This window comes from Syngnathus leptorhynchus, chromosome 5 (genome assembly GCF_054491065.1).
Source record: "Syngnathus leptorhynchus isolate UIUO chromosome 5, UIUO_Slep, whole genome shotgun sequence".
NCBI lineage: Eukaryota > Metazoa > Chordata > Actinopteri > Syngnathiformes > Syngnathidae > Syngnathus > Syngnathus leptorhynchus.
The window spans coordinates 10,536,585-10,551,263 of record NC_141199.1 but is presented as its reverse complement, the minus strand read 5'-3'; the positions used below and the strand labels follow the sequence as shown (position 1 = coordinate 10,551,263).

Genomic DNA, 14,679 nt, shown 5'->3' with positions numbered 1-14,679 from the left:
AGCTCAGCTAAAAGTGCCCCAGATCTGTTGACAGTCAGATTAGAATAGTGTTTGTGATTCCTTGCATTGCTTCTACTGTCAATGACAAGAAAATGTGGGATTTATTTTTTATTTTTTTAGATTTTTTTTTTTCCTCGTTTCAAAGGTTGGTATGGTCTTACATTTGTGTTCACGATAATAGCAGTGTGAAAAGAACTGATTAAAGCAAAAAGACAGGATTGGACAATTCCTTTGCATTCCTTCAAGACGTGTATGTAAAACCACCCCGAGTTCCATTGCTGGAAAAAGAATGAAATGTGCTGAAGAGGTGACAATTTGTCAAAAACATCAGCCTGAAGAGAAATGAGGCTACATTTTATGGACTGATGAAAGCATGATTGCTCTTTTCGGGTCTTTTTTACACCCCCCCCCTAAAGATAGTGACGCATGATGGCACAAACATGATACAAGTGACGCTTCCCATATTATGGTGTCAGGACTTTTTGTTACATTGCAGGGACCATGGATCAGAAAGTCATGTTGACTTATGTCAAAGAGAAAACGCCCTTGGAATGGATGCCCCAACAAGGATTCCAAATAAATAAATAAAAAGCAATCAGATCAGCTTCATTATGATTAAGATGGAATGCCCAGACCAATGCCTAGACCGTAATCCAATGTTATGCTTACTTACTTGGGGTTACATAAAAAAATTACTGTTCCTGGGGCAAAACTAAGAAAAGAAGAGGAAGTGAGGAGCTCACACTCAACTCAACTGTCTGTATATCTAGAGCACTTTAAAGCAAAGCGCTGTATGTATAACAAAATTAAGTCATACAACAACAAACACAGGTAAAACAATAAGAACAAGTTGAAAAAAAAACAAGTCTCGTGCTGAGAGAACTCTAAAATGTACATGGAGCCAATGAAAGGGACATCAGCGTAGTCGTTATGAACCTCCTCTTGCGAGTGCCATGAGGTGTGCTGCAGCACTTTGGACCAACTGATGATACTTGATGAAGGTCTGATTGACTCCAAACTAACCTTAACCTTAACCTTAACCCAGTGGAAGTAAACAAAACAAGCACAGGCCATGGTCATTGCGTCCCTGATTTGTAGTGATGATATATTGTTAAACATGTTCCTGTAATGATAGACTATAGGACTATAGAAATCCTATCTGATACCTGACATTTTAAAGGCATTAATTAGAGCTACCTCATTTTCCAATACAGTAGATTTAATTATGGTGACTATATCCTCGTACTAGTCACATTGTTCGGTGTCAACCAGGTGTTGCACAAATAGCAATTATCGTCTGCTTAATATTCATTATTTACAACTACAATTTCCATTCATTTGCATATGGTTGCTTAATGAAATAAGACTTTCCATATACAGTCATGTTTTTAGATGACTGAGCAATGCACTTAGTGAATGGCATCAGGGCCGCTCATATGCACTGCCCGTTGAGCTGGAATGATGTTGAGAACATTACATCTGTCAAGCTGCACAAAGCAGCCATACGCTTTAAACAGAGTGGAAAGATAATATAGTGAAGCTTATCCCAAGCCTTCCTGAAAATAATTAATCCAGTATGCATGCTTTTTTGGGAGCATATAAGTGCCATGTGCATCAAACCATTTTATTGTCTACCTGAGTGGCTGTTGTGTGCGTTTACAATGATCAGTTTGACCATGTACATGACCTTAATTAAAACCTCTCTAATTAGTGCGTGCGTGGGTGCCCACGCGTGTGTGTGTGTGTGTGTGTGTGTGTGTGAGTCATATGTGGCATCCTTTCTTTGCATGCTTGTGTGTCTTTGCTTCATGTGGTGTCAGGAGCACAAACAGGCTCATCCATTTAGATGTAAGTATGTGCTGTAATTGAGTTTCAGGAGCCATCTGAGTATCATTAGAAATAAAGTAAAAAGGTAAATACAGTACATACATTGAATACAGAGAAAGATGATGTTCAGAGATTACCACATTTAATTTGCCACCCAATGTAAAAATGCTTTGAATAAACATCTGCATTCACCAAAATCATTTTCCGTGATGTTTAATTCACTGGTATATAGAAAATAACATACAAAGTGTATTTAATTGATGTGACATGTGACTGACATGTAATCTAATAGCTGGTACCCAGTATTTTATTTCTTAAACCTGAAGGGATCATTTATGGAAGATCTATATCACTAAGCCAAAACATCCAATTAGAACCATGCAATAAATGATTCATTTGGGGAAACCCTCACAGAAATTCAGCCACCTGTGAGCCATTCAACTAATGGTGCCAAACAAGAATGCCATTTCAAGGCATAAAAAGAAAACAAACGAAAGAGATGGCACAGGAAATCGTGTAACTTTAGGGAGCAAATGGAAGAAAAGTGAGAGAGTGATGAAGTGTGAATTTGAGTGTCTCAATCCAGCTGTGGGATCGAAAAAAAGGTCACGCGGGTCACCGCTTCCACCTGGGCCTCACAGTACAAACAAAAGCAGTTCTTGTCACTCATGCTCTTGATGGAAGCATAAGAAATGGTGGAGCTGATACATTTGGTCATCTGTGTTGTGGTATGTGTATCCAGGTCGATAATTAACATTAGTGGAGCAATTATTTTAATGACACCCCTCTGTGTCTTTTTGCAGGACAGTCCATTGATCATGCAGTCGGATAGAAATGTGACTATCAATGCTAGGACTGATGACGGACAACTGACTGGTCAACTCACAGTGGGTAAGGCGCGCAAACACACACACACACACACACACACACACACACACACACACTGCGAAGAGTGAACAAAAACACATAAAAGAAAATAGATCATTTCTCAAAGGACATTAAGTTATATTGCTTTGTTTTTGCTTGACTTCCTAAATGCATTTACCCCCCTCTGTTTACTAAACTAAATACTATCTGTTTCCATTAGGCTTTCTCACTGAGCCTTGAAAGCAATTTTTTTTCTCTGACCGAATCATTTTTATCAGCTCTAATTGGATTAGTGAAAGCCTATTGTTCTTCAGAAGATATAATTCTGCGCTTGTGTGGCGTGTATGACGTCTTCCTATAGAATTTAATAACTTAGGCAAGCATGCAAAGACTTTGAACAAATCAGTTATGAAAGTTGTATGCTGTAATGCGTTGAATGACAAATGTGTCTGCCTAATGTATGACTCATTTTCATTCATCCAGCTGTAGGGAGAGATCAGTGTGATATGTTCAAATGTCTCACTTCTCGATGGGAATTTGCCAGCTAATGTCTGCACATTTTTCTGGTTGATAGATTGGTAAGAAGTAAATTAAAGTAACCAGTAGTATTAGAATTTAATGACTTGGAAAGGTTAGCCTCCTAATGTCGTGCGAACAAGGTACACAGAGATGAGCTAATTATGAGACTGCAACAACAGTAGAGTTATGATTGATGTGCCGCCATTTGTGTTGTTTATGACTATCAAGCCGTGTGTGTGAGTGCGTGAGTGCATGTTTGTGTGAGTGAAAATGCGCAATGAGAAAATAACTATTCAGTTCATCGATCATTTGGCACATAAATATTTGAATCTCAGTATTTGTTTTTTGGAGGCTTGAAGAAAAGGATAACTTTTATAATGTATAGATTAGTTTTAACATATCAATTTAAATATTGAATCATAGGATTTGTTTTATTGAGGCTGAAACTAAGGTTAACTTTTATAATGTAGATTAGTTTTAACATTATGGGACATTAAATAGATATAGTGTGCAGTGTACAGTTATTTTAAGAACGTCTTATAGTGTCTTTGGATTCTTAGCTACTGACGAGCAGCTGTGGATTTTGCCTCCCACACCTTCCCTGCTGCGCTTATCGTTCAGTTTCAGTTACACAGTGAGAACAGGTTACAAGTCAGAGCAATATGAGGTCTGTCTAACACACAAAAAACATTAAAGAAAGTCTGAAGGGTTAGAATGAGTTGTCAGTGTGTTAGTAGCCTCAGAGCTGTTGCTTTTGTACTCTTGACACTTGAATTTGCACCTTGGGGGCCAGCCCTTGAGTATGGATCTCCAAAGATGACTATTTGCTATTTTGTTTTATTTCACACCAACATGCCAGAGTGCAGTAAGTCACATTTGTACAGTGATATCTCTCAGTTTCAAGTCTTAACCTTTCAATTTCAAGCAAGACCTTCTCAGATTGTACTCTCTGTTCAACGTTGAGTTTAAAGCACAATAACGTACCATTTCTTAAACTCCTTTACTTATACCAACAGTGCCATCCATCTAGAGCAGTAAAAAAAATGCAACTGATTCATCAAGCAAATTTGAAGCTTCACGAAAAATAACTAAAAATAATTTGTTCACAATGCTAGTTAAGATACAGACCAACGATTTTGTTTGTAGTGCCTTAACAAGGCATTGAGTTTATTCTGCTTGAGACTGAAATGAAGATGAAACAATGACAGAAGTGTCAAATCCCAGCCAAGAAAGTAAAAGCCCTGGAAAGAGTTTGACTAAGTCTACAGGTGCTTCTTCTCTACCGGCTGGAGCTCCGGGACACAAACTGTGGCTGGGTTTTTACTTTCTGGACCTGGATTTGACACCTGTGAGAAATTGAAACATTCAAAATAAATTTGCAAGTACTCAATTGTCAGGAATAATCTATAGATCTTGTGCCAATAATATTGGCAAAGATGAAAAATGATGTCACTTTTATCTATCTATCAATCTATCTGTCTGTCTGTCCGTCCGACCGCGCGCCCGCCCATCGGTCCGTCCATCGGTCCGTCCATCGATCGGTCCATCGATCGGTCCATCCATCAGTCTATTTGTCAGCAATGTGTACAATTGATAATGAACTAGGCGCATTCTTCATGTTCGAAGACAAGTTTTATTGTTGTTTTTTAATAACACGAAGAATGATGCCATCCCTATCACATGTGGTATTTTGGTGATGAGTTTTGCAAACCAAATCACATCATATTTAAAGTCCAATTCAGGTGTTTTTCTGGGGGTTTTTTTCATTCCCCTTATCTTGTGCAAAGCTACTGGGGTATATTTATAAGTCAGCTCTTTTCATACGCTGACCACGCACTCCCACATCCACACATGTACAGCCTTTCCTTCTCTTAGACTTTGAAGGTAGGAAATCCCTGACAGCTCCCTTCCTACTGTTAAAGCTCCCCAAAGCAGCTTTCCTCACCAAGAAACCCACTTTAATGCTGATGTATGTGAGTGTGTCTGCATGCCTATCTTGGAGTAGGCAGAATCACTCTGTAAAATTGGTTGGCGCGACAGTCTGCAGTCAATTTAGTCAGGTCGCCAGAGGATGACATGAACTGTGTTGCATGACCTACCTTACACACACACACACACATACACGTACACACATACACGTACACACGTGCACACACACACACACACACACACACACACACACACACACACACACACACACACACTTTGAACAAAGCCAAGCACAGGCTCGGAATTTCTCCTGAATACCAATGACTGGATACATATTAAAATGCATTGCACATGCCTCGTGACAACTGTCTTCACACAGATACTCTGAGTTCAGACACAAACACACGCACATGATTACTTTAAATGTCTAAGTGGCTCCTTGATAAGACAGAATGAAAAAGAATGAATTCTTCGGAGGATTATCTGAAAACCCCTTGGTCTTGGCCTGCCACTGCTTCTCGTTTCCTTTGTGCTGACTCGCCAACACGTTTATGTTTCTGTCCCTCACACACGGAAAAACAAAAACATATTGAGAGTGCTTCCTCTTAGGAATTACCCAGCCAAAAACAGCATTTTTCCCTCTTCACAAAAACGCTTACCACATTTGAAGTAGAAATGTTTCACCTTGGTAAAACCCCGATCTGTATTCCATCACAAGAAGAAGAACTACTGTTTGTACAAAATCGTATTTCACTAGAAAGAAAAGATTAAATAAATGTGAAGTCCATCACTATATGGATGGATTAAGTCGAACACAAATGGAAAATGATGAACTGTACCATAACAGTAGTAAATCTTCACACAAAAAAAAAAAGGCCTGTGAATTTCCTTTTTTAATCAAACTTTTTTCTTTACTTTGACTAATTCTACATAAAATAACAATTACAAAATGACATCTGCTGCCAAAATGGGCAAATTATTTTAAACATGTAGATTACATTAGACATTCCTTTCCTTATGTCCCACACGGGGAAATTACAGAGGAATTTGTGATATTTGTTTTTTTTTCCTTAACCTTTGACCTATAGTGATCAAAGCAACGTTTAGCGCACATACAACATGTAAAATGTTTTCACTTCTAACCTCCCGGCAACATCGGTCACCTGGTGTGTGGGGCCATACCTTATTTTTTCAAATATCAAACATAAGTCATGTAAAATGTTGCAAACTATGCCAGCAAACCAATTCATGTATGCACAGAGTACATCCAGTATGTACTGTCAACACAACTGAAGCTGTCTTGTTGAACCTTTTATGGATTTGATGTGTTGTCCTTGTGATGAAAGAAACTGTTTACTTTGTAAGTGCCTTAACTTAAGTCAAACACACTTAACAAGTGAGCTCCCTTGAGCATGCATCTGCTGCAGAAGAGATTCTGAGTACGCTTGTTGGCCTTGGGCACTTTATCTCATTTTTTATTGCACTCACTCACTCACTTCCTTTCATCCCCCTTTCTCATCTTTCCCTCCGTCCTCTCTGTCAGCTCATTTATGTGAGTGAGAACCTTTCATTTTTGTGTTCTTAATAGGCAACCATAAAGATGATGTGTGGACTTTTGAGTTTTTGAAGCCCTACCCTTTCACCCACCGAGGTAGTGATGTTACAGCATGAGCAGTTGAATCCTGGCCATCAAAAAGGAATAGACAAATGTATTCCTGGTCAGATCCCATTGAGTTGAGTACAGTTGGAGACTTTAAAACACTGACATGAACTACCGTGGACCACTAAGCATTACAAGTTTAAGTTCCGCTTATTCTGTGACCCTTCCCCATGATGTCTCAATTTAAAACAGCTTTGCAGTTGTAGTACATTGTCTTTAAGTTTCTATTAATATCACTGATGGACATGCACACCATCTCTGTTCAAGGTCATCCCAAACTTTTTGATGGCCTCCAGGTTTGGATTCTCAAGTTCTTGGAAAAAAAAAAAAAGTCATTTTGCAATGGAAAAGCAAAGAGTTGTCCAAAATGTCTTGTTATGATTAATTTCGGGGGACACTGATTGATTAGTCTGTTGCTTATTAATATTCTTAGCATGTGTAAAGTTGTTCACCTGTAAAGTGAAACCGCATTAGTATTTTTTTATTTGACTGGAGCAGTTATTCCTCAGGTTTATTCTGCTTTTTGTGTGCTGTTATCTTGCCAAGGTTGTTAATCATAACAGCAAAATGTATGTGAGTGTCTAAGTGTTATGCCATGCCGGTCTTATTGAATTTTCATTTGCTTAAGTGCATGCACCGCTAATGAATGCCCACGTTCTTGAAGTAGGAGAAATACTGGAAGGGCTTAAACATGTAGAGTGGCAAATTTTTCTTTGGCTAGACAGGCCACATGAGTTTAGTTGGGACAAGGCCGTGCATCTCCACGTTTCCTCCACAAATTATGCAATTTTACTTTGCATCTGAAAAAAAGTGCAAGTTGTAAGCAGTAATGGGGTAGCACTATTGACGTGCCCTGGAGCAAAGCCCCTAAACTCATTAGGGTCCAACACTGTTGGATTTGTTTCGTTTAAATGGACGTTATGCAATGTCTCCTATAGTGCATGTATACAAAGTGTGTGAATTAGGTTTAATAAAATACATCAAAACAAGTTACATAAAATGCTTTGTGTCATGAAGACTTACAGACTTGTTTAAGCAAACAGACTTAAGGCATTCAGTGAACGCCACCTTAGTGAGCACACCATCCATACTTCATTATAGTCCACTCATGAGAGTGAACTGTGCAACGTCAATATCTGGGAAAGTAAGGAGAAGTAGAGAGTATTTTTTTTTTTTTTTTTTTTGCTCCAAACAAGTGACCCTTCAACTGAATGCAAACTTGCCAGTGCCCACTCACAGCAGGACCAAAACCTCTCATATGGTTGAGATGTGACGTGATAGTTATTTCTTTTTAAATTTGCAGATTCTCTTTTTTTCCAGGGAATATTTTTCTGGTCAGTGGAACTTGGTATTTTTATGGCAGGGGGGGCTGAGTGGATGATGGAGGGGATGAGTGGGCACCTCTGCGATCAAGGTGGTTTTCCTGATAACAGGGCGCTCATACAGATGGGACAGTGTCGATTGTGGTGAACCAATTATTTTGCCGGCTTGCTCTGTGATGTGTGATAGTTTTTGTTTTCCGTTTGCTAGTGAGGAAGTTCTACCAGAATGTCATACTGGCAATGATGACTTGTTGACCATCAATAAATTATTTTTATTGATCTATTATATATGTTGCTTATTTATTACAGTATGTACATTTGACATAAAGACATTCTAGAGACTTTTTTTGCACAGAAACTATAGCCAGTGTAATTAAAATATTCAAGCATTAAATACTGTTCAACATAAAACACAATTTACAAATATACATACATGAAGTAAAATTGATAAGGCGTACATGGCTACTTTGAATACACTGCTGTCAAAGAAAACATAAGTGATCCTCTGATTTATTCTCTTCAAAGAAAGCTCTTCAGTCTTCAATGCCTGCACTTTGATGTACATTCAAAACAGATGAGAGCTCCTTAATATGACAGCATGAGATTATCGTGAAGCGGTGCAATCAAGAGACCTGAGATCCATCCACAGTTTTCAAAATGATACTTTTACATGAAGCATGGAAGAAAGAAACACGTGTAACTTGCAGTCAGAAGAGGCAGAACACGTCTGGCCACCCCAGCTCTGTGTTGTCCTGTTGCACACTAGAAAAAACAAAATAACAGCCGCTACCATCATGCCATCCCCACCTGGTGACTCATAAAACAAGTACCGCTGGCCTGCTTTTCTTTTCTTTTGCTGTCGACTCTGAAGAGCATACACATTAATGTAATGTCCCCACTACCATGTCCATGAACGGACTTGATTACATCTGAGCGCCATGAAGAAGCAATCAAATGCTGTTTTTTTGTTTGACACTTAGCACGACTGCAAGAAGCTACACGTGATTTTCCTGCAGTTTTGTGAAGGAGTGTTCATTTTCTCATCTCACATTATCATTCATAATGATGTTTGTGTTCCACCAGAAGTCAGCCTGCTATTACCAGGGTGGAAATTGACCATTTTGTGTTTGTATGAGAGTTTGCAACAAAGGCCATTCATTGCCATCTACTGCCTTGTTCTTTTCTGAGTCCGTTCTGCTGACTGCAGAAAAAGAAATCGACCTTGGTGGAGGTCTATACTATGATTCAAGGTGCATATATCATTCTGTACTTTTTTTCCCCCATTTCAAATTGTGTGTATGAAAAAGAAGTATAATTCTTGATAATGAGCGCAGGTTTTTGATTTCCATCTTTTTAAGGTCTAAGCGCTCCCTCCCTTGATTGTCATTTGTATCGTTCACGCAAGGTTTTTAATCACGTGTGGATCTCATCTCTTCATGCAATGCATTAATTCCCCATCGACTTTGTTACTGCCTTCTAAACTCCATTTTATCGCTATCATCATCTTTAACTTCCCACACTAATTACATTCTCTTTTATCAGGGTGGAATTACTCAGATCATTTCTCCGATGCTGTTACTTGGAAATTAGGATTATAAAATTGTTGAAATTAAGGGACTGAAAGGCAAAAGGTTAATGGGCGCTACTATGTGGTAAAAGTATGTTGATGACCCCAAGGCAAAAGCTTTAATGTACCATTGTAGTTAAGATTTGTAGATTTGTAAGTGCAAAATAAAGAATTCGGCGAACCTAATGAATGCAATCGTGTTTTTGAAACATGAGGTTGCCGTCGCAGTTAAGCAGCTGAATGTCGGCGAAAATTGGTTTCTGATTAGTGTGCGGAGAGTGAACACTTGCAAAGCCTTGCATAAAATTCAATTGTTCCATTACACACATTCTAATTATGAATCTGCATCTTTGCAAATCCCCCTCTGAGAAACAAATGGTGTACATAACAATCATGTTTCACAGCGATCTCATTTTCAGCAAGAGTGAGGTCTTTCTGCCTTTAATTGGTGGCAGAAAAAAAGATAATGCTGAAATTAGTATGATACTGTGTCACTGCCTCATCTAATCAATAGATCAAACAGCCCAACTTGCCCATTTTATTAAGCCGGCCCTTGATCAAGTCAATAATTTTAATGAGCCATTTAATAATACATAGCTTGGAGCATTAATGAACTGAAATACATTTTAAGAGGCTGCCAAGGACTCGATAAAGACGTGGATGTACTGCTGTTGTTGATCCTATAGCTTTAATTCTGTTTATATTATCCAAAGGTCAATTGACTAACACTACCTTGCTGTACGTCATACTATATTTTCATTAGTTGTCCATAAGTGTGGGAAAGGATGTAACTGCTACAGCTATATGGAGACATCCTTCAGCTTGATAGTGAGTTGCAGACCTGACATTGCAACCTCGTTTGGACGATCGACTGTATAACCCTCGAGGCGTGACCTTGCTTATCCTTACATCAGTTGTTATACACTGTGCAGTAAGCTTGTTTTTATTTTTAGTTTGATATGTCCTTCAACAGAAACCATTAAATAATTATTATTATTTTAAATAAATAAAGACAAATGGTTATGGTGTTTACCTAAACATTCCTAACTATTTGTTTATAGATAATATTGAATATTGAATTCTTGAGTGTTTTTCATAGAATGTCCTTTCTGTAAAAAAACACTAAACTATTCTTTTTTTTTTTTTTTTTTTTTTGAGGAACAACATGCCCACTCTCTCCACATACACCATTGATGAAATGCCACTGACTTATACCGCCAGACCTGCCTATGGAAATATACCATATTTTATAGTTATGTGAAAAAGTCGAGAGCCACCTCATCATTTTAAAGATAGCTCGATATTAAGGCTTCCCTTTGTTCAATATCAATCAAGCTAAAGGACAAAGGGGAAAAGGAGACATCTTTTTTTTTTTTTTTATGAGCTTGGAATGTGTCTGAAAATGAATATTTTATTGACTGCCATAAAGTTACAGCATATTGTACTGACACTGTTTTTTTCAAGATTCAACTTTACACTTAATCCGTATGACAGTCAAAGGAGGTTGTTGGAAAAAGGTGTTCAATTTCCAAATGATCAGACCTCTTTAGTGGTCACATTCAGAGTATTATTCTAATGTGTGTGCATTGTCTGTTTGATGGTAAATAAAATATTTTAGTTTCACATTTCGTATGCTGTTATGAACCTTGGAATAATATTGCACAGAGCAAACTGCAAAAAAAATAAAAATGTGAAAGTGCAAACAACCTCCATGGAGGCAATACGTCAGATATTAAAATGATCTATCAGAATTAATGAAGTACATGTAAGCTGTCATTACCTATTATTACAAGACTTCAGTAAGTCGTGTGCAAATACCAAATGAATCCTGCTGTTTATTGCAATTCCCCTTCATTACACTTGTGCTGGCTCTGTTGAAAAAACTGCCCACATGTGGTAGGTAGTTTGAATAAATGTGTAGGTTATGCAATGTTTTTGCTGTACAAACCTCCTGCAAAACAAAGCAACCTCTTGACAGATAGGAGGCTTAATTAGTTTACAACTGAACTTACTCTATGTCAAATCCAGGAAACACCATACTGCACAGCACCCTAACTTTCCATATGATATTTTTTTATATTCTTTACAGACAAAAGAAGCTCACTGATATTGACTGTTTTTTGCAAATGCAGAAATTAAAGATTCTAAAACAAGACTCCCAAAAAAAACCCAGCATGATTAGTGCAGTAAAACTACAACTCATTGTTGGCTGTTGGTTTAACAACACAAATAACAATAGCAAAAGAAAGTCAAATGTTATGTGTTGTATACGTATTAAGTACATTGATTATGCTGTGAGCCCCTAGGTTGTTAAAAAAAACAAATCATATTGTATCATTGCAGACTCAAGTTCAGTTTGACAAATGAAGCCAGTAACAACACTAATTTGTCTTCCCCTTTTATGTGTTTTGATATTTTATTGAACATTATGATCATTTTAAATGACACCCCCCCCCACCACCACCACCACCACCACCACCACACACACTCTGCAATTGGTCAAAATCTGAATGTTTCTGTCCTAAGGCTTGTTGAAGAAACACTCAGAAAGATTAAAGGTCTGGCCCTGCTTTTTTGACAAGTAAAAAATGTTCCATTAAAGCGCTGGTGCTGGTGGTGACCCTATGGTTTCATGTTGTTGCCTCATAGATGTGGCAAAATAATGCAATTGGTTTTGCCTTTCATCACTCCAATTTCAGATATCCACTCAGTGGCTGGTCTCACTTAACTTGAATAGTTAGGAGTTGTGTTTGCTCACACCACTAGCGAACATTTTCTGTAGTTGTTGATACTGTGTTTTTGGGGTCACTGATTGCGTAGTAGCCCACACTGGCATTATTTGTTTTTTATATGAAAGTTTGCATTTTGCCCAAACAACTTCCATATAACCATGAATAGTGGTTGAAAATGGAGGTTGTGTTGCATATTGGATTGCACATAATATGCATATACAAATTAAAAGGAGGTGAAGAAAAAACTAACTCAGCATCTCTATGTTAAACCATTAAATTGTTATACTTTTCGCCTTATGAAATATGATTTCTTTTATGCTTCAAAAGTCCTGCTAGGCATTGATATCATTTTTACTGACAGTTAAAAAACAAAAACTTTTGATTCAAGTGTAGTTTTACTGGAATTCAAGCAGTAATGTTTTCAAACACTGCACATAAACCATTTTATATAGGTTTATGTGCAGTGTTTGAATACAGCCACAAAGAAAATACCAGGTCTGACTTTTCACCAAATGCAGAATATCTGAATATATAAAGCTCTCTCACAGAATGGATAAAATAATTCTTTTAAGATTGTCATAAGCAGATGATTCCAAAAGATTTTAAACTGTCCAATACATGCAGCATTGCTGCCTAGTGTGAACAACTCGCATAAATGCAATCTGCCATTGTCAGTACAAAACACAAATCATCGCTGCGCGTCATATGCAAACCGCCATGCTCATCACACCACTAATTCTTAACATTTTACCTTGCAAACACAGCCAACAGGGTCATTGAATATTCATGAAATGTAATACATTTTGACAGCAAAGAAAATGGCAAGCATATCATCTCGACTTACTCTATAAATGATTAAATGAATCCACAGATAAGATCAGACACATTTGAATAAGTCATCAGGATGGTTAGTTTTCAAATCCACTCGTAGCTTAAAGCATTTTGACAAGCTACTGAGTCTCATCTGTTTGACTCTTCAAGGTGTTTTCACTGCTATTTATGACTTAATATAGTGTAAATATTCACAACAGATCCGTCCCCAGAACTCAGCCTTTAGGGTGGCATTTGTAATGCATGGAAAGAAGGCCAATTATTATTATTACCTTCAAAATAACAGTTTTTGGCTCAGCGCAGCGTCTGCAGATTATTTGAGGGAATGACTAGTTTATTAATCATATCTGATTTCAAGACAGGACCTCTCACAATTTACAATATTTTCAATGCAGTTTTGAAAAAAAATAAATCTAAAATAATTAAAAATAGTGGCGGGTTATTTATTTTATTTTTTTTATACAAAATCTGTCAAGTTGTGTTTAATATAGTATATATTTTTAAAAACACTCCAGAACAAGCCACTTTACGAGTCAATTTGTAAATTTCTCAAACATTGACTCACTAATTGAGAGTAATTTCATCGAGTTTTGTTTGCTGCCAACTCTTCAAACTTGTAGCAGGAATCCAGCAGCCATAGATCTGAATAGAAGATGCTATAAGCCGGTGACAGGCAGCTGAAGTTTAATAAACACGCTTAGTGTTGCGTTCGACATGGTGAGAGCTATTTGGCTCTTTATTTACTTGAGTGGCACGCAATGACAGAGGCAATTATTAAGAAATCAAGGAAAATGTAAGATGATTCCATAATGAAGCACTGTAAAGACAATTTTAATTAGAGTTGATTAGTGCCTGTTTGGTACGATAACATTTGTGTTTATTTGTATGATTAATACTTCAGGCATTTATTTGTGTTTTGAATTTTTGAATCTTCTGAAGTTTTTCTCACATAATATGCCTTTATGGCTACAAACACTAATTTAACGCCTGGAATTAAAAATCGAGCATAGCCAAGCTGTATAACTTTATTATGGTCTTAATGCTTTAATGTACAGTAGTAAAAGAAAAGTTACTTGGCGACCATTTTAATGCCCCCTTTGATTTAATTACAAAATCGAAATTGGTCAACAGAATTATTCAGATACTGTGCATCATAAATTGAAATTGGACTATTCTTTCAGTGATTACATTCTTTAGTACATCTATTAGTGGAGCTGAGGGGAAGTAAAAAAAAAAATGACGAGTCACACTTTGATTTGATTATAATTCAGAGTTAACATTAGGTGACTCCAAAATGAGCAAACATCAATTGTGTTTCAGTCAACACACACACACCTTTTTGTTTATGTCTACTCTATGCTCTCATCATAAGTGTAAACAATTATCAACTTATCACCACAAACCAGCAGCATCATTTTTCCTCCA

The 14,679-nt window shown here is 37.3% G+C and overlaps 1 protein-coding gene across 3 annotated transcripts in view; it reads left to right on the top strand.

Moving 5' to 3' along the window:
• sgcz (sarcoglycan zeta) overlaps positions 1 to 14,679 on the top strand; it is a 161,360-nt gene that overhangs the window by 126,045 nt on the left and 20,636 nt on the right. For all 3 annotated transcript variants that reach the window (XM_085913017.1, XM_085913018.1, XM_085913016.1), the window contains one exon: positions 2,631 to 2,718. In XM_085913017.1, coding sequence (XP_085769143.1) covers positions 2,631 to 2,718 — 88 coding nt within the window. The remainder of the gene's footprint in view (positions 1 to 2,630; positions 2,719 to 14,679) is intronic.